The sequence below is a fragment of the Camelus ferus genome, chromosome 29 (assembly GCF_009834535.1).
Source record: "Camelus ferus isolate YT-003-E chromosome 29, BCGSAC_Cfer_1.0, whole genome shotgun sequence".
NCBI classification, from domain to species: Eukaryota; Metazoa; Chordata; class Mammalia; order Artiodactyla; family Camelidae; genus Camelus; species Camelus ferus.
In genome coordinates, this window is record NC_045724.1 from 17,801,700 (window position 1) to 17,824,914 (window position 23,215).

A 23,215-nucleotide genomic window follows, 5' to 3' on the forward strand; every position below is an offset into this window, starting at 1 on the left:
GGCTAGCCTGAACCCGGACACTGCACAGCTCCTGGCAGAATGTGCAGAATGAAAATCTGAGAGTCCTAGGGCTGGGAGGGCTCTCAGGTCAGCAGGATCTGGCCACTTCGCGGCACTAGGAAGTCATCCTGGGGCTGCCGCCAGCTGCTTCCTTGCCCTCACATGGTCTGCCCCCGGGGAAGGCCCTCCACCCTCTGAGCCTCTAGTATCCACTCCCCAGTGTTTGAAACACCACCTACAAGGGTTACAATCTGGCTCCAAAGGACAGGGCAGGAACTAAGACACAAGTAGCGCTGGGGGCCGAACCATGGCTGGTGCCACGTCAGGGTCTTGATAACTGAGCCTTTCTAGGGCAGTCTTGAGGACCAGCCCGCGAGGAGGGCTGGGGGGGGCCCCTTTAGGGAGGGGGAGGAGGGAAAGGATCTGGAAAAGAGAGGCTGAGGCCTACAAGGTCACCTTGACTGCAGCAAGCGTGGATGGACTATAGCCTGTGATTCCTTGCTCCACGGGAGAGGCATTAGAAAGGCTGGTTATGTACACAGGCATGAGTGCATATGAGCGTATGTGTAATGCGACTGCAGGCAGGCCACAGAAGAGGGAAGACTGAGCCAGTAAAATGGCTAAGGGAGTACTGAGGAATGTGAAAGAACTGCCTTTGTCCCTGCCACATACCCCAGCATCTCTCAGGTGTGTTATGGACTGAAGAACTCTGGGAAACTGTTCTAATCCAGGAATGACTTAATACATAGCATGTTTGCCACCATCTACCAAGCCTACTGTCATGGCAGACATCACTAGTAGATCATGGCTCCCTTTCCCTTTCCCTTTCCCCTGTTGAGTCAGGACATGGCTTCACAGTATTTCTCCACAGCTCTGTAAGTGGCTGCTACTTGACACTTTTGAGCTAAAACCATTTCACTCAGATCTAAACCATCTGCCTCTAAACAGACAGAAATTCTCCTCATGAATGAAAGGTCCCAGGGAAGGACCAGGCTACGTTCCTCTAGTCACTGCTTTGTCACTCTGATGTGGGGTAGAGTAGGGGTAGGTTTCCTCCCCAGGAGTCACTGCTCCACCACCCTCTAGACTAAAACTTGGTTAAGTCCCCCGGTCCCCCAACAGGTTCGGGAGGCCCACAGAGAGCCAGGCCAGAGGGACCCAGATGCAAAGCCTTTGGGAAAAGCCAAGAGCAAATTCTCAGGGAGTTCCCAGCAGGGGCAAAAGCCTGATGGCCAACTTGGACCCCTTCCCCCCTCCCCTGGCCCTACCCAGGCTGGTGGTGAATCTGGGAGGGGATGGAGGGAGGGCCGCACCGGTGATGAAGTAGCTGAGCTCGGCGTTGAGGCCCACGTCGTTGTCAGTGCAGTTGAGCCAGACCACTCGGAACTCCCGCGGCACATCCTCAGACACGGAGACGTTGTACACGGCGGGGAAGAACGTAGGAGTCTCGTCGTTCACATCCAGCACTAAGGGCAGAGTCAGTGCTCAGGGCAAGGACTGGCTTCTGCTCTAAACAAGCAGCTCCAAAGGCAGTGGGTCACATCCCAGACCGATAGGAAATGAATTTCCTAGGATGCAATACCTGCCGGTCATGAGCCAAGGGCCCCCGTGGCTGCTGGCGCAGGACAGAGCTGACCAGTCCTCTGCACCCTCCCACAGCTCCTGTTCCCCTAGGGGCTTGCTGCTGCTCAGCTGTCCAAGGGAGGTGAGAAAACCCCCGAGCCTCTCTCCAGTACATGCCTAACAACGAACAACAATGATGACTATGATGGTGGTGATGGCAGTGACCATTTCTCAGCTCTGCCCACATACCAAGCCCATGCTAAGTGCTTCCTATACAGGTCCACATGTGCCCCTCACAGTGTCCCATGAAGCAGCCGTCATCAGACACACTATACAGGTGAGGAAGCTCAGAGCAGTTGAATGTCTTGTCCAAAGTCACACAGCGAGAGACTGGTGGGGTGAAGTCTTGGGGAGGCCTTCCCCCAGTTTGTGATGGGGTCCCAGGGAAAGCAGCTGGCTTTGAGGACACTCCCTCAAAGTCTAACTTCCCTTAAAGATTTGTTTTTCAGCTCTGCACACCGAGCCCCTGTTCCTTTCGCAGGTGGGGCTCAGGATGGCCTTCAGAGTGAAATGCACCCCACCCCACTCTGGCTCCTCTCTGTAATAACCCCAAGAGAAACGCTGGGCTCATGTGATCACATGGCTTCTCCTGAGCTTTGGAGAAAAATCCTCTGGGGTCCTGAGAGGACTGGCCATCCACCCTGTCAGTCACTGACACAGACGTGGGTCTTCAAACTGACACTGGGAACCCACAAGACAAGCCTTGGACCAGCAGGGGAGAGGATGCTTGGCTCACTCTAATCTCTACATCTCCGGTCATGATTAAGGAGGGTGAACGTTTGTGCTGAGCCAACCACCACCCACCCCACTCCCACAAAGGCCGGCAGGAGCCAGGATGGGACCAGGCCTGTCCTAGAGAACAGGCCACATCCTGCCCGTCATTCTCTGCACTTATCCCCCTGGGGTTACTGCTTGCCCTGCAGCAACAGCTCATGTCCACGTCCCACTTTTGTCCCAAGAATTCAAAATACAGCCAGAGTAGATGAGAAATAGTAACCCTTCTTGGCTTGGCCCTACCCCTGTAGAGGGCGGAGATAGAAGGAGTTAGCAAGAGGGCCCCGAGGGGCTGAGGAGTCTTAGGGAGTCTGGGAATCCCTGCTGCCTTCCTCCTAGGGTGATGCCCTTCCATTGTGACTCTAGGCGTTCTCCACACACTGGAGGGAGAAGCTTTCCTTTACAGCTCCAAATAGAAACCCTGTCCCTCCAAAGATGACACAGGGCTCTGAAACCTCCCCTGCCTGCTTGTGACCTCGAGGGCCCCATCCCCTGCTCAAGCTCTCTCTGCTGGTGCCAGGATCAAAGAGAGGGGACCTTGAGCATGGGCCTGGGGCCCTGAAGGCAGTGGCCAGGTGGAGAAAGCCCTGCCGGCATTTTGACTTGGTGGAGACAGGGAACTCTGCTGTGCTGAGAGGCTCCGGGTGAGGAGGGCGCCCTTCAGCAAGGCAGCCTGCGCCCTGCAGGGACTGTGGACAGTGGCGGTGAGCGTGGGCCCCCACCCTGCCTGGAACCGCCCCAGGGCCCACGCCGCCCCCTCACCTCGGATGGTGAGCGTGCCGGTGGAGCTCTTGGTGGGCGTGCCCGCGTCACTGGCCACCACCCGCAGCTGGTACTCGGCGATGCGCTCGCGGTCCAGCTCGGTAGCGGTGACCACCACGCCGCTGCTGCTGTTGATGAGGAAGTCCATGCGGGGCATGCCCACCTGCATGCGGTAGGACACCAGCCCGTTCAGGCCCTCGTCCAGGTCGATGGCCACCACCTGAGAGAGAGGAGTGGCTGTGTGAGGGGTGAGGACACCAACACTGACGCCTGTTCCCGTGAGATATGCTCCCTCTTTCCCAGTGACCCACGCTTGCTCCAGGAGACACACCTGCCCCCCCCACCCCCGTGCCTCAGGCCACTGTCCCCAACGCAGCTGCCCAGATGTTCTTTTAGGGGGCAGCCTGTCAGAACTGAAAGGTGTCCAGATGTAACAAGCAGGGCCAGGGGAGGGGTGGGGTGGGAAAGGGGCCTTTTAGAACAAGAGTCCAGGTCCACAGCCTTCCCACTTCAAAATCCTGCTCTCCTCGTTAGGAAGCCCTCCTAGATTCACCCCAGCTGGCTCTAGGCCCTCCAGACTCGGCCATCTCCCTCACTCCCCAGTCCTCACATCACTGACCTGGAGCAGCCGTTAACAGCTCAGATCTCTTCAACTACACAGTATGCTCAGTGAATTCTTCCCTCCCCTACTTTGTTTTGATTTGTAAAACACCAAAAATAAGTTGATATGAGGATTTATTTTTAAAAGTCACTTGAGGATTTGATTATTATTTTAAATAGGCCACTTGAGGCCATGTGCAGGCAAACCTCCTCCCAGTCCCTACACTGGTCCTATCAGTACCTCAGTCCTGATGAGAGCTCCTGACTCAAGACCCTGGTATGTTGAAAGTTTTATAGAAGAGGATTAAAAAAAAAAAAACTGAGAAAAAAGTGTAAGAATAGTTAAAATAAGAGTTTTGGATTAAACCAAGACTCTCAAGATTGAAAGACAATGTCAAAGTCATTTGGCCTAATTTACATCCAACAAGCTGGACAAGAGGGTATCCAGACTCAGCCTGATTGCTTTCCGGGATGGGGAGCTCACTACTTCCAAATTATCACTAATCCCTGGGGAAAGTTCTTCTGCACATCCAGCAGAAATCATTATTGGCCGAGGTTGTAGAGGGGACCTGGGGAACAGCACAGCTCAAGTCAGAGCACTCTTTCTGTATCTGAAGACAGTTTCCAAGTTAAATGCTCCCAGCTCCTCCAACCACCTTGTCGTGACTCTGAGCCAGTTCCTCTGTGAACTCAGAAGCTGCGCTGTTGGGCATTTCCTTCCTCTGCGGTCTGTGAGGCCCACAGAACCAGGTCTGAGGGCTCATCTGCTCTCTCACCCTCCCTCCAATTAGGGGACTCCTCCTCAGGGCCCGGCTGCTGTTCCCTGGATCTCGGCTCCCCCTACTGGGGGTTTGGGGAGAATATTCTGCTGGAGAGACCATGTTTCCTGGAACTTGTCAAAAAAAAACCTATTAACCTCCTTTTATAGATGAAGAAACTGAGGCATAGGGGGTCTGCAGGGCATTGCCAAGGTTACCCACTCTGGCATCCTGACAAATAACCCTGTCTTCCTTAAATGGGATCAGGCTAACCCTCTGCTACCAGATAAACTCTCAAGATAGACACACATACATATAATGAGCACGTTGGCTACTGTGTATCTCCTGCAGTCCAAGTGCCAGGTGCTTTACACATGTGTCTGATTGAATCCCCACAGCACAGCCAGCCAGGTACTAGTCTGATCCCCACTTCACAGATGAGAATACTGAGGCCCAGAGACGTTAAATCATGCTCCAAGTCACCCAGCACACAGGGTGTGACTATACTTCAAAGCCCATCTCTTAACTTCAAGGGCCTTCCAGTGTTAGGGAATCACCTCCCCTGAAACAGTACCTTCAGGGCCTCCTCCACCAGAATGGTGATGAAGGAGGAGGCAAAGGGCCCAGGTTCAAGATCAAGTCCTGCCTCTTCCTGGCCACAGGGACTTGAGCAAGTCTCTAAGTCTCTTCAAGAGTGAGGGAGTCCCAAGCCCCAAGCCCCAAGCTGCCTTGGGGCTTAAAGGTGAGGAGGCTGCACATGGAGGTAGGATGCCTGGGCTACACCTACACCTGTCTGACATTCTTTGTGTTGTAGAACCATCTACAGAATCACCTGTAGGCATGAGGTATTAAGGGTCTTGGGCCAGACCTCCGTAATCAGGCCCTGAGAAATAACCTGACTTGGCTTCCTAGGATTCAGCTTTTGCCTCCCTCCCTCCGCCTTTAACCATCTCCTGTGGAACTTTCCCTTCAAGACCCAGCACAAGCCCCTCCTCCTCCAGGAAGCCTTCTATCACCATCTCTAGGAGCACTGGCTCTGCAACCCGACCCGTCTGTTGTGTTCCATCTGGTGGTCTTGGCCAGCCTCCCCTGCCCCTTCCAAATGCCCAAGACGAGGCACACATGGTACCTATTGCCCCCTTTCTGGCTGGTTGGGATGAGGTGAGGCAGACGACAGAGAGCAGGATCTCAGGCCAGGAAAGGGAAACTCACCTGGTAGATGGAGACCCCCGCAGGGGTGCCTTCAATCACCTCAGCCACAAAAGGCAGGTTCTGAAAGGTGGGGTCGTTGTCATTGAGATCCAAGAGGTTCACAAACACTGTGGCACTGCTGGTGGCTCTCAGAGGGGGCGTGCCACCTGGGGGGACCAGGGAGAGAGGGGAAGAGGAGAGGGGAAGAGATGCAGGAAAATGAGGGGCAGGGAGAAAGATGGCTCAGTGGCCCTTCATCCCAGAGGCCCTGCCAGGAAGCATCTTGGGCCTTGCACCCCCAGCCCCTTTTGCCCCATGAGGGTGCTCTACTGGGGTCACAACTGGGAAGTGGGTGTCACTCCACCCTTAGTCATCAAAACACAGCCTGCCTGGATGGGCTCCAGGACGCTGCGGGGGGAGGTCCCCAGGTTCCCGAGTACCAGGGGCCCCAGCCCGGATGTGAGGGGCACGCACAGTCTGTAACAGAGACGATGATCCTGCGCATCAGCTCTGCCTCGTTGGGGTCGGGGTTCTCCCGGTCCAGCACGACGTGGGTGGTGCGGATCTTGCCCGTGCTGCTGTTGAGGCTGTAGAACTTGTTGGGCGGCTGGATGCTGTACACCAGGGTGCCGTTCTCCCCCAGGTCCAGGTCCACGGCCACCACCTGCCGGGAAGGGAACCAAGCCCTCCACTGAGCCCAATCCAGGGAGGGTGTCTCTGCGGCCCGGGATATCTGCCCAGGTTGTCTGAGCTCACACACTGGTCCCAGCACCTCACTGCCTGGCTCCAGCAGGGGGGGTCTCTGGGGATCGGGAGGCAGGAGGTTCAGAAGATGAGTCAGCAGTGGAAACCCTGGGCTCCTTGGCTTCATCATCTACTCAGTTTTGACCTTAGGTAAGTCCCTTTCCCCACTTAAGTTTCAGCTTCTGATCTGTAAAAGCAACACCTAGTACACAGGAGGCTCCCAGTACCTCATCAACACCAGGCCTTCTCCACATATTGCGTCAAAGTCTTATGAGAAGGATACCTATGATTAAGCCCATTTCACAGATGAAGCACAGTGAGTCTCTCAAAGTCTCCTAGCAAGGAAGTCCGCTCCAGCAGGCCACACTGCCGGCACATTTTAGTGTCCTTCCTTTCCAGACATGTGGGGTAACATGTTTATGGACTTTTAGGGGAACAGAGTAGGGTCCCTGTAGGCCCATGACCATCAGGGTTGGGGCTGAGAAGGGCTGAGGGGGTCCAGATCCTTGGCTGGATTTGAAACCCTGGATTTTGAGAACTGCGTTCTTGGTCATCAAACCCTCTCTTCTTTTCTTTGGAGCTTTTGATTATGAAGCAATTTGAGAAGAATTGCCTCTGTGACAGCAAGGACGACAGGGCATGGGAAGGAAGCCATGGATAAGTCCCCTGGTTTGGAGGGTGGGTCCCAGCACATTGGGACAGTTACGGGGCTGGGAGAGGGAGAAGCTGGGAAAGGGAGAAGCTGGGAGAGGGAGAAGCTGGAGGAGGGAGAGGGCTGTTTCCCTGGAGTGGGGAGGAAGGCCATCCCCGTGTTGGGGTAGGGTCTCAAGACAGGTGCCCCAGACACTCTGGCTCCTTTAACTTTCCAGCCCCCCTCACTTGGTTCTCCACTTGTAAGCCCCACCCCACAAAAGGATCAAGCTCAGAGCTGTCCTAACCCAGGGCAACAAACCCTACAGCCTGCTCTTTCCTGGGTCCCCATGCCCACCAATCCTTTGCTCTGTAGGGAAATTTTCTATCACCTACCTCCCACAAGGTGCAAGCAGAGCTCAGAGAGGCAAGGGTCAGACTCAAGGTCACACAGCACCAGCCTGGGGTCCAACCCAGCTCCCACCCTGGAGGCCTCCTATTGTCCCAAGACAGCAGTGGCACCCATCCCTCAGCCTGTGCTGCAGGGGCCACTGTGGCACCAGAAGTGGACAAGATCAATGAGGGGTGGTGACCACACTCCCTGGGGCTGCATCAGGACAGTATCATTCTTAACTCCAGGACACTCAGTGATGACAGCCCGGCCTCGTCAGCTCCCTCATCTTACTTGATGTAGGGCCTTTTGTGCTTTGGCAGCAGAATCTGTCCCTCCTCTGGCTTAATCCCCAGCCAGAGGTGTCTCAGGGGCCACCAGACCAGAACAGACAAATGGGTGGTCCTGTCAAGGGCTCCCATTTGCCCCTGGGCCCTGGGAAGGCCAGGGAGAGAGGCCAATGTTGGCGCTGAACCCCAAGCCTCTGCAGCAGGACTTCTCCTCTGCATCAGAGAGTGGGTGGCCCTCCTCCCACCCCAGCCACTCAGCCCGTCTTCTCCCTTCCCAGCTTTGCTGTACGGAGGGGTGATGGAGACGGGGAGGCCCCAGCCCTTCAGGCCTGAGGAGCCCTCACTGCTCTGTGGACATGGGGCTCAGTTGCCCCAGCCTCTATAATGGGGACCCCATCACCCCTGTATTGACAACAGTAGACAGGGCTCATAGGCTCTCCTGGCATCATTTCTGCCAGGCAAAGTCATCCCACTGATGGACGAGGAGACCAGCAAGCCTCATGTTTCTACAATGCCTCTCTCAAGTTAGAGGAGGGAGACAGTTTTTATTCCCATTTCTCTGGATGGGGAAACTGAGGTACAGAGCAGTTCCAGGGCAGCAGCCTGGGGCTGAATGTGCAGAGATACCTCCTCCTACCCCTGAGCACCAGAGGGTGCCTGGGGTAGCTGCTTCCAAGTGACGGTGGTTGGCCGGTGGGCACTGACTTCTGACCCCTTGGCTCACTCCCTGCTCATGGGGTGGGGTGGAGGCATGGGAGAGGGCAGTGGCTGGGACCCCTCCCGCAAACTCCCTGCTGGACAATTGTATAGAATCTCAGTACTTTCCCCTCATTTATTTCCCATTTCACGCTCGTCATTTTTCTCCTGGCCTGACGGGGAATAATTCTCTCCCTCTCCCCTCTTCTTTATTTTGCTGGAGGGCTTTGAAAGGCTCTAAATCAATGCCCATCAGCCAGGTCCTTGAAGGAGGCTGCAGGAGCTAGGAGGGAGAGAGTTGGGCCAAAATCTCACTTGCAAACAGAGAACAGCCCCTCTGCAAGCTCACGCCCGTGCAGGTGGACGCCTGCGGTGCATGTGCGCACACAGACCACAGACGCGCCCAGCCAGCTTCCGGTGCACACAAACGCCACACAAGCCTGTCTGCTCACAGCTTTGGAAAAAAATCACTGGAATCACCCTGTACCTCAGACTCCAGGGGCTCTAGAGGAGCCCTCAGGAAGTCCTGGGTCACATGCCCTCATCTCCGCCTGACAAGGAAGACTCGACACAACCTGGTGGAGTCGGGGGCCAGGCAGGGTGCAGAAGAAAGGCGAACAAGTCCATCAACTCTCACTCACAAATACTGAACACTTACAATGTGCCTGGCACTCTGCTAGGCGCTGGGGCTACAGTGAAGAAGACAGATGTGATTCCAGCAGGGGAGGCAGCTGATGGTGACCACAGCTCTCATTCGTGGACCACTTCATTGTGTGCTGGTGTACTTTGTGTATTTTGGCTCATTAAGTATGACTACAACTCTATCAGTAGAGACTTCATCCCCATTTTCTACTTGAGAAGGCTGGAGCACAGAGAAGTTAAGTGACTTGCCCAAGGTCACACAGCTGATAAGTGGTATCGCTGGGATTAGAGCCCAGACATTTTGGTACCAGGGGCTGCCCACTTAATCACTAAGCTACACTGCCTCTTAATAAGCAAGCAACCTAGCAGGTAAATACAGATTGTGGGGCCAGCTCTGAAAGAAACAGTATAGTGAGAAGGCAGGGTCATCAGGCGAGGCTGTCTGTGGAGTGGCACTGTAAACTGGGACAGATGGAGAAGAGGCAGCCACGGATAGAGCAGGGGTCAGGGAGTAGTGGAAGAGCAGCACCCCGAGGGGTGGCGAGAGCTTGTGCAGAGGCTCCAAGGTGGAAGAGAATTCAGTAGGCTCAGGAAACTGAAAGGCCTGTGTGTGTGCGTGCGCGCGTGTGTGCGTACGTGCGCTGGGGGGTCTGTGGTGGGTGTGAGAAGGGTGGTGGGAGATGAGTCAGGAGGTGGGCCAGTTTCCACTCACATATCACCTCCTCTTTAATGTCACCTCTGGGTTAGCTGTTCCCTTCCCTGAAGCCCACTTTTCTCGCACCTCAGCCACAGCTACACCTCACCCAGGGCCATTGTGAGGCCTGAGAAGGCCCCAGGGGCCCCCTCAGAGGTATGACAATGTACTCACATATATATGCACACATACATCTCATGGCTATAAAATTTGAGAGAGTTTTTATGACTATTCCTTTTGAAACTATTTTACTATGACAAACTCGATTCATTCAGGGGCTTCTTGATTTCTGGAATCCTGGCAATCATCACACATAACTGGGAATTTCAGAGAATTCTGGAAAATTCTCCAGAATTCTAGAAAATTGAACCCATAATTCGTCCTCAAATGCAATGACATTTTTAAACACACTAAATTTCATAATTACTCAAGGGGTCATAATATATTTGGCAGATGTTTAACATAGCAAGTTTTAGTTTTGATTCTGCTCTTTTCTTTTTGAACTTCTGAGTCATTAACACTTTTTTTTCAGGTCTCAAACACGACCAACAGTGGGTCACTGAAAAGCTGGAGTGGCTGCTCCGACCTGGGGGAGGAATGGCCACGCCTGCTCTGTATGAGGGATGGGCTCACATGTACATCTCCCCAAAGTTAAGGTGGGGCAGATCCTGTGGGCCAGGTAAATCCGGTAAGAACTCTGACTTTTATAAGGGTGAGTTGGGAACCAGTCTGGAGACCCAGAGAAGACTGCTGGGGACCTAGTCTGGGAAATGCCCAAGGCCAAGTGCAGCCTCAGCCTGGGAGACCTACTCTTTGCCAGCAAGTAGACTCTTCAGTAATGGAACCCTGGCTGCTGTCCCATGAAGCCACTTACTCGCAAGGACACCTCCCTCACTTGCCCCCCATTCCCTCTGGGACAAATTCCCCAGACACATAAAGCAAAGTAAGAAGATGACGAGACAGGTGTACAGAAGTGGGTATCTTGCCCCAATTTTCCAGAATTCCCTGGAATTCCCAGTTACGTGTGATGATTGCCAGGATGCCAGAAATCAAGAAGCCCTTCTATTAATTGAGTTTGTCGTAGCAAAACAATTTCAAAAGGAATAGTCATAAAAATTCTCTCAAATATTACAGCTCTTGCAGTCCCTGGCTGGGATTGTCCTCGTCTAGAGCCCAAGTGCCAACAAGGTGGCAGCAGAGAGTGCCCATCTGATCTGCAGCCCTAGGGAGCGCAGTGCAAATGCCCTAGGGGAGTGCTTGTCAAATCTGGCTCTGAGCTGGAAGGAACCCCCCCACCTGAGGCTTTAAGAAAACACGGATTCCAGATCCCTCACCCCCACCCAACTGGAATTCTTAGGAGGGGGACCTGCCCACCATTTGAGAGTCATTCATATCCTGAACGTGTAAAAAGAAAAACAGGACAGAAGTGATGGCCAACCTCTCACTGTCCTTCCTTCCAGGTTAATGTCCTCGCCCATATAGACCAGGTGCACTTTGTCACTACTACTGCCTGTGGTTGATGAGGGTTGGGGCTGGGGGGCTAGGCATCACCCGCCCAAGGTTGCTTGAACTCAGGGCGGGGCAGCCTTCCTAGGGAGCTGGATATGAAAGTTACCATCCCTTCTCCCATCCCACCAGAGTTCTCCAGCTTCTCAGGAGCTGGGCCACCTGTCAGAGCACCTGAGCCAGCAGAGGGATAAAGTCCAGGCTAGGCAGTTTCAAAGTCAGTGAAACCTGGGTTCGATCCTGGCATTGTCTTACTATTTTCCATCTTCCTTTCAGAGCTGACCCACAATCTGTATTTATCTGTTAGGCTGCTTGCTCTGGGACTTTGGGGAAACCCCTCAAAGTCTTCCATCGTACAATGGAAGCAAGGAAACCATCTGCCCCGTGGGATCGCCATGAGGATGAGAGAATTCATGGGAAGTGGCCAGTGCGGCACCGCATGTCACAGACATTTAGTAATGGGGTTGTGGTGAGCTGTCAGGTTCATGTCCGTCACAGGGCTGGCTGGGGTCTGTGGGGCCAGACATTTGGGAAGAAGCCTCCCCAGATGAGGCCAGATGGGGCACAAATATGGGGTGGGGGAGAAGGCTTCACGAATGTGAGTCTCAGAGCAGAGCAGATCGAGTGGGGTGCTCAACCCTGGCTTTCCTCAGCTTCCCCAGGATGCTGGTCTCCCTTCTGGACGCCCCGAGACTGGCCATGTCTCCCTCTCCCAGAGTCACATCCCTACACACAGCATGCACAGGAGCCTGGAACATCCCATGCCAGACAACCCCTGGATGAATTTCAAACCCCCTGCTGGGGCAGCCCTGGGCCAACTGACCCAGGCTGATGGGTGCAGTGACAGAAGTGGTGAAGGAAGGTGCTGGGGGCAGAGCTGAAGCTTGTGCAATTTGAGGGAGGAACCTGTGTCTTGCCAGAGGAGATTGGGGGCTCTCCTGAGGGGGCGGCCAGAGACCTAGGGTCTCAGAGTAAGGGTGGTTGCTAGCTGAACCAGCCCTAGCTCCCTTGGCACTGCCCGTGGGCTGCCTGTGCTTCCTCTGATAAAGCCTGGAGTCCATGGTCCCCAAGGGCTGTGTGAGGGCTTTACCCCCAACCTCCGACTACCTTCCACCACATTGGAGAGCTCGTGTAACTCCGCTCCAAGAGCTGGCTCAGAGGGAAACATTAAGTCCATCAGCCCCACGTTGGCAGGCCCACAGGGATCATGCGGGAATGGCAGACACCCTCTCAAGGCAGCCTGGCAGCTCTGCTTCCTGCCACAACTTACCGTGGTCACGTCAGAGTCTGGGGGGGTCATCTCTACCAGGTTGATGTAGTAGGGGGCGTCCTTCCAGGTGGGGTGGTTGTCATTGATGTCCAGGAGGGTGATGTTCACCTGTGAAGCCACAAGGGGCGCTGTGGGACGCACCTAGCTGAGCTGCACAAGGACAGCGCCCTGATGGGGGACACACTCAGAAGCCTATGGGGCAACTAGGCATTAAATTCCACTGGCTCCACCTGCTTTGGCGGCCTCAGGGCAGGACCTGGGCTTTCAAGCACAGGAGGGAGCCAAGACCCTTCAGAGGGTTTAGGTGCTGCCCAATCAGGAAGCAGAGGAATGGAGGAGATGACCCCTGAAATCCTTCCTGTGACCTGGGACTCCTTCCGCCCACCCCTAGTCTAGGCTGAAGGTGACTGACAGGGTGGGGGAAGTTGGGGGTAGAATCTGATAGAATCCCTAGAGTTTCTGCCGTCAGTCTCTGCTATAAGCCAAGCAATTTCCTTGCTCACCTGCCCCTCAGGTAAATTATTTATAGAGCTCTGAGTCCTATTAGCAGGGGCCTTCCATGAATAAGGCACTGGGGATTCTCTGCCAAGTCCCTGGCCAAGTGATAGCAACTCCAGCCCCTTTGGCTGGATAAGGATAGGGTCAACTGCCGTGAGTCGGTGAGGGCCGAGGAGAGAGGTCTGGAGAGGTCTCCCGAGGGAGAGCAAGAAAGTGAATGAGGATGAGGAGGGGAGTGGCTGGAGGGACCTGTCAGCTGCTCTTCCTGCATCCTCTCCGCAGAGGGGGGCCTCTGACTCCCCCAACCTCTTCTGCAGCTAAGAGCTCAATCAGGACCCTCAAGTGGCCTTCCTCTAGCTTCCTACTCTCAGAGGCACCAAGGCCTTGGTTGGAGCTCTAGGCCTTCATGGGTCCTACCTGCTCATGGGCGGGAAACCTATGCATCATTTCTCAGCACTGCAGGGGAATGGTGGAGGGGTGACAAGCCCCCAGGAGCCCTTCTTCCTGCCAAGGCAGGGAGGGGCCTATAGGGCTCATGCCTTCTGCCCAGCTGGTCTTCGGGAGCAGAGGGAGTATTTGCTCCTCCAGAGTGCCCCCTCGTCCCAGGTGGGAATGCCTTTCTTCCCATTGCTGCAGAGGCCCGAGGGCTGACCTTGGCTGACAATGAATTGGAACCTGCCACCTTCACTCCACTCCCTCACACTGCCCCAGGACACAAGAGCCCAGGGGTCTAAGAGCTGGGGGCAGCAGCCCAGTAGGCAAATAGGGAGCCAGGGACACAGGAAGGGTGGGCACTCACAGTGGCGATGCCGGTTTTCTGGTTGTGGCCCACGCCCCCATCCACTGCCCGTACGATGAGGATGTACTCAGACTTGGTCTCACGGTCAAGCAGGGAGGTGGTGGTAATTTCACCTGCAGGAGAGAGGGGTGCACATCAGAGGGTTTGGGTGGGCCAGGGAGAGATGGGGGAGGAGGAAGAAGCATGAGTGTGAAAGAGATGCTCTCAAGAGCAAGTAACCTGGCAGCACATGTGTGCTCGTGTGTGCACCAGGGGCGGGGGGACACGGTGCTCACTGTGGGGAGAGGGCATAGCACCCAGGCCTCAGGAACCCAAATCCCAAAGCTGGGCAATATAACCTCATGAGGAATTATCAGATATGGGAAAATCTAGGCTGATTATGGGATTAGGAGCGAGAGAACAGGGCAGGGGGGACATTTGGCCTCAAGCTCAGTCACAAAGGACCTCTCACTTAGACTTTTGACATTATCTTATGGGATTTTTAAAATTTAATTATTTTCTTTTTGTTTTTCTTGTATTCTTCAAACCCTTGTGTTGAGGGTTGACTTTCAATTGATCACAGAAAGGGAGCTGTTCTGCTACATAGAAAACCCTGGCCCAGAAGCAGATCATCTACAGATGGTTTAGCACCAGGTTCCCCATGAATGTGTGTTGTGTGACAGGTGAGGGGGCAGCCGCCTTTCCGGCCACATCCCATGTCCCAACACGAAGGGCTCTCCGCACTGGATCACAGTCCCGACACACGGTATCTTACTGGTTTTATCACTTGGAACTAGTTACTTAAATCCCTGTGCCTCAGTTTCCTCATCTGGTTAAAAGGAATAATAGGGCTGACCTCATAGGGCTGTCATGGGATTAGCTTAGTTAACATTGTGGGAAGCTTAGAACAATATCTGGCACTGTTTATTCATAGGGTCACAGAAATACAGCAACAAGACTGAAACACACTGTTTCACACATGTTCCAACTTGTGACTCATTCTGGACAGCTCAACCAATAGTGCATTGGGATTTAACACTTATAAAATAATTTCCTTGTGGCTAATTATAATGCCTTGAATTTTTTAGTGTAGAAACAACTTATTCTATTAAACATCAACATTTAAAATAGACCATAATTTTTGTCAGCCTGTTTTTGGCTTTGCTTTGTATTTCGGTAAACTAAAATATGGAAGTCACCTGGTAGCAGTGTGACAGTCAGTGTTTGACAACTGGCTCTCCAAGGGGAAAAAAGGCATTTGCTGATTTCTGTGGTTATAAATATTCCCACCAGGGCCCATTTTAAGCTACCAACTTGACGGCATTGAACCTGGAGTTGGGAGGAGTAGACAGTTAGCTCTCGTGAGCAGGTGTGAGCCAGCACAAAACAGCTTCAGTTCATTATGGTAGCCAGGCCTCCTCCTAGCTCACATGGGCCACAGGAAAGAGCCTAAGCTTTGATGACAGCGAAACAGATCTGAATTCTGATTATGGCCCTTTCCAGATGCTTGGCCTTGGAAAAGTTACTTAATTTCTTTGAGTCTCAGTTTTCTCATCTGTAGAAGGGAGATTAGTACACCTTTGAATCAGAGCTGTCATAAGAATTAAATAACTGTAGGTTCGCAGCACTCAGTTCCAACACTCAGAAAATGCTCATTTCCTTCCAGTGGGCTGTGAGAATTCTCCAAGTATGCTATTCATCTTATTATCCCTATTGCCTGAGCTGTGTGACCTTGGGCAAGTTACTGAATGTTTCTGTGCTTGGTTTATTCTACCATAAAATAAAGCAGCTGGACTAGTGGTCCATAGGACTCCTTCCACTTTCATGCTTCCTGCCATGCTGGCCTGTCCCCTGGCCTGTGCAGGGCTGAGAAGGGAGCTGGGGGTGAGGTCCAGGGCAGTGAAGGTGCTAAGGCCAGGAACAAAAGACTGGCAAAGGTCTGCCCGCTGAGCCACATTCCTTGCTGGGGTGGTGTCAATTAATTGGAAGGGCAAGGAAGAAATTAATCTCTAAAAAGTTTTAAACATGAACTTGTCGCCATGATAGATGGCTCCTCCTGTCTGGGAAATTAGATCCAATTAAGGCCACCTTTGTGGAGCGGGCCTGGCTAATTTGAACATGGCGCTCAGAGGAAAACGCTTACACCTTTGGAGCTGAAGGAGCTGTGTTAAGGCAGCAAGAAAATGTCCGTGGCATTATTAAAGGCCCGGGGGTGGAGATGGAGTCCCTGACTGGGGAGGCAGGAGTAGGTGCTGAAAGGTCAGCGTGCTCGCCGCTGTATCCGGGGGGCGGTGTGCGGCTCTCTGTGGCTTTATAGGATGGAGCGTGGAAAGTGTGCGCTCCAGAGTCAGAAGTTCAGCTTCTGTGAGTCCTCAGTCAAGTAACTTACCCTCTCCTATGCCTCAGTTTCCTTATCTGGAAAATGGGGATGATGTCAGGCCAATACCTGCCTCACACAGGGGTGCTGATACTGGGCAGAGCACTTAGAACGGAGCTGAGCACTTGGATAATGTTAACAACATTACTTTGCACTCCCTAGAAATGTGGGCTTGCTGAGGGTGGATGCTTCTGGGAGCAGGGAGGGAGGCCCCTGTTTCGTTAGAGGTGGAACAGGAGGCTCAGGATGGCCCTGGAGGTGTTCAGTTTTTATGTGTCAGCACCAGCCACCTGCTCCCCAAGCTTCCAGGAAAGGGGGATGAAAGAGAGGCTGAAAGTAGACTCCAAGCAGGGAGGCATGGATAACAGGAAGACTCAGTGCCCTGCTGGGCCACTGCCCACCTGTGGCAGGAAAGGCCAGTGTCCATCACAGATTCCCACTCCTTCCCAGGCTGGAATGATTGCTGGAGGGGGGCTGCCAGGCCAGGGACTATGCTGTTCCCAGCCTGCCTTGCATCTGGGAAGGGCCATTGCCTGGTTCTGGCCCATGGGATGTGGGCACAAGTGATGTATGTTACCTGCAGGCCTGACCCATAAACACCTGCTGGCGCAAGGCCCCATGTTCTCTTTTCCCTTCTGCAGTGACCCTGGAGCCACAACAGAGAAGGGGCCTGGGTCCCAGAATCACTATGTGGAAAGCTGTCCACTGAACACAGCACTGGACTGGTGTGTGAGTTAGAATTTTGGTTGTGTTAAGCCACTGAGGTTTCAGGGTTTGCCCGTTTGGCATCTACAGTTCCCTTACCTAATACAGAAATGGGAACTTGGAAGTGGGAGCCTTGCATGCCCACTGAGCTGACTCGGAACGCCGTGAGGTCTTATTCCCTCCTGTTCCTGAGCACACAGCACAGCACCTGACAGAGAACAGGCGCCCACTGATATCTGAGTGAAGGTATGAAGGAATGTCTACGGGCCTCCTACTCCTTTCCCAGCTTCTGCCTTGAAAGCCTGGGGTCGTTTGTTGCTTTTTTCTGCCCTTCTTCCCTCCCAGCCTTAAGGAGGAGAGGGAGCTGGAGGGAGGCATATGAAGAAATGAAGAATGGAGAGTAATGAGAGCTGAGCAGGGAGCTGGGGATGGAGGCCCCAGGGTGAAAAGACCAAGGAGAATAATGATGATAATCTAACTTCTTAGCACGTACTACGTGCCAGGGACAGCTCCGAGCTCTCTATAATGATTCACTGAATTCACACAACAGCCCTGACATGTGCATCCTCTACAGGTGGGGAAACTGAGGCACATACCATGTTAGGAAGAGGAGCCAGGATTCAAGAGTGAGGTTGGCAGCTTAAGGCAGGAGACACCTAGGCTTAAAGAAAGGTGTCCCCAAAGAGTGGTGTGTTAGACAGATGTTTGTAAAATGAAACACATTTTAAATATAACAGGGCTCTTCACTACTGAAAGACATCCTTTGGTGAATGAACTCATGTGATTTTTTTTCTGGCGGGGGTAAGATCAGTCATCTCACTCAAATTAATATTTCAGGGATAAAACCAAGTGCTCAAAGCTGGCTTGTTCGAAAACACGGGCATCCTATGAAAGGGAGGAGACCCTGGCCCAGAGGCCAGTCCCCGGGCTGGCTGTGGAGCAGGGGATGAGGGCCGCAGGGCTCACCTGAGCGGGCATTGATCCGAAACTGGGAGGAGCCCTCCAAGGAATAGATGATGGACTCCTGGCCGTATTCCCGGGAGCGATCCAGGTCTGTGGCGTTTAGGAACAGTACAGTGGCTCCTTTCAAGAGACAATAGGGGTCAGAGGCTGCTCACCCTGGACTCACAGTCCCAGGTTCTGGGAGCAGGACAGGGGCACAGGTCCCAGGGTATGAGCTGGGACCTCCCGGTGACCAGCCCTCAGTACACAGGAAGCCTCCTGCAGAGGCAACCCAGGGAGAAGAGTGGGCTCAGCCACCTGCAACCGTGTTCCTGTGCTGTGGTGGGGACAACAAGGCTCCACGGGATGGGATGGAGCCTGGGATGGATCGGGCCGCCCCCTCCCTCCCCCAACCCACTACTAGCCCAACCTCAGAGAGCTCACCCCATCCCTCCATGACTGGCCACCATATTAAATGCACTCAGATTGACCAGCTTCGACTTTAATTCAAAAAGATATGGAGCTCCATATTAAATTATTCTACATTTATTATATTCAATTTTGGTCTTATTTTATCTTGTTCATGAGGGGTTTTTATTTTCTCTTTAATGTCCAGGTAAGGCCCTCATCTTCATGCCCATCTCAGTGAAATCCTGGGTTGGGGGACCAGCCTTTCCAGCTGCCTGGCCAAACCTTGAAGACAGCGTGGCGAGGAGAATCAGTGTTCAGACTTCCAGAGTTATCACACCCAGGCTGGAATCCAGGGGGACCTCTGGGAAGCACCTAAACCTAGGCCTCAGCTTCTCCCTCTGTAAATTGGGTCTAACTACAAAGCCCGACTTGTGGGTTGGTGGTGGATCCCGCGGGATAAAGCACGCAGGGCCCAGGCCCAACCCATGGTAGCTCTTGCTGAGCTGCAGACCAGTGACTATCGTGCTGCTGAATCAATGGTCCCTGGGGGCAAAATGGACCAGGCAGGGGGCTGTGGACAGTCAGGTCACTCTGGGCTCTCCAGGTAGCCGTAGGGCCTCTAAACTCTCAGTCCTACCCTGAGCACTCCTTTATCCCGGCACATTTGGCTTGGAAGAGGATTAAGTGCCATGATGAAGGACTCTTCTTGTCAGGGTCTCTGGGGATGGTGGGGAGTGCAGGGGGCACTTCAGCAGGGATATTCTCCAGGGGATGCCTGGGACTGGGACTGGGACTGGGACTGGGACTGGGACTGGGACTGGGACTGGGCCTGGGCCTGGGCCTAGGACAGGGAAGGGTGGGCTGAGCACAGCCTGGCACCCGCCCAGCAAATCATCAGACACCAGGAAGGTGCCTGAAGGTTCTCTTTAGAAGGCCCCACGGTGTCAGGGAAGGTTACCTCTGACTCCAGCTGCTCCTGACCCTTCTAGCCGCTCCTGACTCCTCCAGCAGTCTCTGAATTCAGTTGTCCCTGACTCCAGATGTCCCTGACTCCTACAACTGTCCCTACTCCAGGTGTCTGATTCCAGCTATTCCCTGACTCCCGCAGCGATTCCCTGTAGCTGCTGGGGAGCAGGGACTGAGAACCTAGTAGAGTGTATGAACATAGTAGGTACAGACAGCTGGACATCTCCAGGGGCCCCATTTGTCATGGGAAACAGACAGGAAAGTCACGGGCCTCCTGCCTTTGTGTGTAAGGTCAGGTCTACATCCTGTGTGCACCATGCCTGCTGGCTTCCCACCTTCGTGCCTCCCCCGCCTGGGCCGTACCTGCCATGATGTTCTCCACCACGGAGACGAAGTAGGCAGGCTTGCTGAAGGTGGGAGGGTTGTCATTCTCATCCTGGAAAGAAAACAGGCAAGTTGCAGGAGCCAGGAAGGCAGCCGGGGCTGGTCATTGTGCCAGGCTGGCAGTGAGGGGAGGCTGGGCATGGTTGGCACCAAGGACCTCTGGCCTCAATGTCTAGCCAGAGCCAGGTGGGGTGTCTAGAGGTGGCCAAGATGGCGCTCTGGCTGGCTACAGTTCAAGGGGCAGGACAGGCCTGGGGGAAACGTGGGGTGGGGAAGGGACAGTGAAGGCCAGAGAGATGGAGAATGAAGGCAGCAGTTGGGACTACCCACGACTCCTGACTCCTGGCTTCCCTGGATCTCCCTGTTGGTCTCCCAGCTGAAGTACAAAGCTCACTCCAGTTCTCCCACCCTCAGCTCATCAGCCCCCACACTCAGACCTTCCCATACAGCTCCGCCAAGATGACAGTGGAAGGCTCTAGGAAACTTCCTATCAACATTCTCCCTCCTAGAAATGAAGGGAGAAAGGAGTACCTCAAACCAGAAGATACTGAAGTGTGCCCTGGCAGGCAAGGGGTGGGGGCTCCTGGCACCTGAATTCCAGACCCCTCTGTGCACACACGCACACACAAACAGTAGCTCCTCCACCCACCTGGGCAAACCCAGCCTAGAACTATCACCTCTGGTTCTGGGGCAATCCCTCCTCTGGCCCAGCCTTCACCAGTGACCAGGTGAGAGGGGCAGTGGTCGGGGGATGGTGCTGGGTCTACGGGCTGAGCTGTCAGGGTGGATCCCAGGCACAGCCTCTGCTCCTGCAGTTCCTCCACAATCAGGGGAGACTTTCCTACCCTTCAAGACCCTCGTCCTCACCAATTGCTCTTTGCAGTTACTCAACAAGAATTCCTCTCTGTTCCCACCTCGGAAGAGACCTCGCTGGCCCACCTGACTCAGAGCCTCCTCCCCTTTAGCCAAGAGCCCAGCAAGGAGCTCAGAGGTTAGAGCCCCCTGGGGAGTCTGCAGGCTTCAGTTTGCAGCGATGATGGTGACCAGGGCCTCGTTTCCCCCACGAACTGGGAGCCCTCTGAGGGGAAGACTCCTGCAAGCTGCTTCTGCGGGAGTCACTTCTAGCTGAGCAAGCGAGAAGGAGGAAGACGGTATCTGGCTGTTCACCCTTTAGGACTTTAGAAAATCCCATTGTGCCAGGACTAGGGGTGCCCAGAAAGGAACGCTTTCTTCCCCAGTCTGGCCCCTGGCTCTGGACTGCACCCCAGTTCCCGCTGACCTGTCCCTCTCCCAGCCTCAGAGAACTGATGGTGTGAGGATCCATCCGATATTTGATGCCCCAGGAGCATGCCTGGGCATCCCCGGTGCGGGCATGGGTACCCCATACAGGTATATATTTAAGCCTTCTGCTTGGCTGCACGGAACGGCGCCGAGAATGTCAGTGACAGAGCATGAGGCAGAAACTTATTAGTGGTGATATTTCCCCGGATCCTGGCGCTGCATTTGCTATTAGTTCTAATTCAGCGACTCCCTCTACAAAAGCTTATTGTCCCCTAATGGGAAATCTACAAACCGAGTTTGACTTCTTTATTAAAAACCAACAAGCAGTGGATGAAAAGGAATCACCTGGCCCCTCTCACCCACCCCCTCCCTCCATAGCCTTGTCGCCTGGATCTCCATCTTCCCACACCCCCAACCTGTGCAGTAAGTGCTACCATCAACTATTTCATCTCTGCTGGGGCGCCTTTTTTTTTTTTTTGTCAAGAGAAAATCCCTTTGGTGGAGGGAGGAGACAGCTCAGCCAAGTGACAGCTACTTAAAAATCACCCACATGAAAAATCAACCCAGAGGCAGTGACCTTTTCAAGTGTGGTCCTTAGACATAAGTGACTACACCATCCAAAAGCCCTGCTCAAGAGATGATGTTCACTCACTGCCGAGGTGGCACCTGTCTTTGTTGCTAGACCCGCCCTGCTGCCAGGGGCCAGGGCAGACATGGAAGGAAAGTGCAGGGTCCCTGCTGACCTGCACGATGGCTCTGAGGAAATCTGACATCGACACCCTTTCCACGGGGGCTGAGGTGGCTTCATGCCAGGGCATAACCTGGCTGGCTGAGAGGACAGTGAGGTGGATTCCTGCCTCAACCTGTCCCTGTACATGGAGTCCTGGCTCCCTGCTGGCCAGTCCTTTATTCACAGTGGATAAAAGGCCAGTTCTATCCCCGGCCATCCTCTTCCTGCTCTGACTTCATTTGAGGGGTTGAGGCAAAAAGAGAAAGAGGCCCTCCCCAGGTCCCTTCCTCAGGTGACCACAGGTTTGGAAGCAGGCTAGGGTTTGGCACAGTCCTGGGGTTTTAAGGTCTTTGAAGACCCTGCTACTCAAAGTGTGGTCCCCTGACCAGAAGCATCAACGTCTCCTGGGAGCATGTCAGAGATGCAGAGCCTCAGTCTTTCCTCAGAGGCACTAAATAAGAAAGTGTATTTTAAGAAGGTGCTGGGGGAGTCCATGTGGACTTTGAGGCATATTGGTCTCAGTCACATGCAGATTGGGGTTTCCAAGGCTCCAAGTCTAAGGGTGTGGTAGGAAGAATTTGAACCCAGGAGTCAGACAGGTCAAGGTCCAAATCCTAGCTTACTAAGATTGGAGGTAAATTCATATGCCACTTACTAGCCAAAAAGTGAGGGAGGCACTGGTGACCATGGACCAGCTATGTTCCCTCCCTGAGCCTCAGCTGCCTCATCTGTAGAATGGGATTGAGAGACTGTGTAATGCAAAGGCACCTGGCACAGTATGGAGTTCAGAAGTTTTCATTTTCATTTGGTCAATTCTGCCTGCCCATCCCTGGGGGGCTGGAACATCTCAGCTTATTTCCCTAAACCTCCCCTTCTCTCACCCTCTCTCCGCTTCTGTATCCTCAAATTCTCAAATCCTCAAGTCCTAGAGAGGAGCCTTCTCTGCCCAGCTGTGTTCTCTGGAACTCCCCTTTGCGCTAGAGAGCCTGGCCCATGGTTGCAGCCACTGGTACCCAAGTCTGTCTTATCAGCTGTAATGAAGACATACATTACTGGAGCTGGGTGCCACCTGCATGATCCCATTTAATCTTCACGACAATATCATGAGGCAGTACCATGAGTATCTCCATTCTGCAGATAAGGAAACTGAGGCTCAGAAAGGAAAAGAACCCCAGGTCACACGGCTAAGGGTGGCAGAACCGGGTTTCAAAGCCATACGCCTCCAAAGCCATGCTCCTCCCTCTAGTCACAGTGCCGCCTTGTGGGGGAGCCAGATTTATAGTCACCTTCACATCCCCCTAGGACCTGCTACCGCACCACCCATCCAGGAGCAATTCATGAGCAGAGCAGGATTCTGGTTGTAAGTGATGGGTGGGTTGGTCAGGGTTATGAGTGTAGCCAGGACTAAGGGGGGTTTGGGAGCTGTGCTCACCCTTGGTGTTTCAAGGTGGGATGTTGCAGGTTAAAGGTAGGCACGTGTTTGGGCTTCTGCGGGTCTCCTCTTTTCTGTTCTCCTGGCCACTCCCTGGAGCCTGAAGTGCCAGATGTATGGCCCCAGACTCTGCCCTTATG

The 23,215-nt window shown here is 53.8% G+C and overlaps 1 protein-coding gene across 1 annotated transcript in view; it reads right to left on the reverse strand.

The window, feature by feature from the left end:
- The window catches only part of LOC116656655 (cadherin-23-like), a 159,871-nt gene that overhangs the window by 19,627 nt on the left and 117,029 nt on the right, over window positions 1–23,215 (reverse strand). The window contains exons 14-21 of the mRNA XM_032469914.1: window positions 19,612–19,684; window positions 17,896–18,012; window positions 13,869–13,981; window positions 12,572–12,679; window positions 6,183–6,372; window positions 5,730–5,875; window positions 3,160–3,379; window positions 1,314–1,466 (exon numbers count right to left, since the gene is read on the reverse strand). Coding sequence (XP_032325805.1) covers window positions 1,314–1,466; window positions 3,160–3,379; window positions 5,730–5,875; window positions 6,183–6,372; window positions 12,572–12,679; window positions 13,869–13,981; window positions 17,896–18,012; window positions 19,612–19,684 — 1,120 coding nt within the window. The remainder of the gene's footprint in view (window positions 1–1,313; window positions 1,467–3,159; window positions 3,380–5,729; window positions 5,876–6,182; window positions 6,373–12,571; window positions 12,680–13,868; window positions 13,982–17,895; window positions 18,013–19,611; window positions 19,685–23,215) is intronic.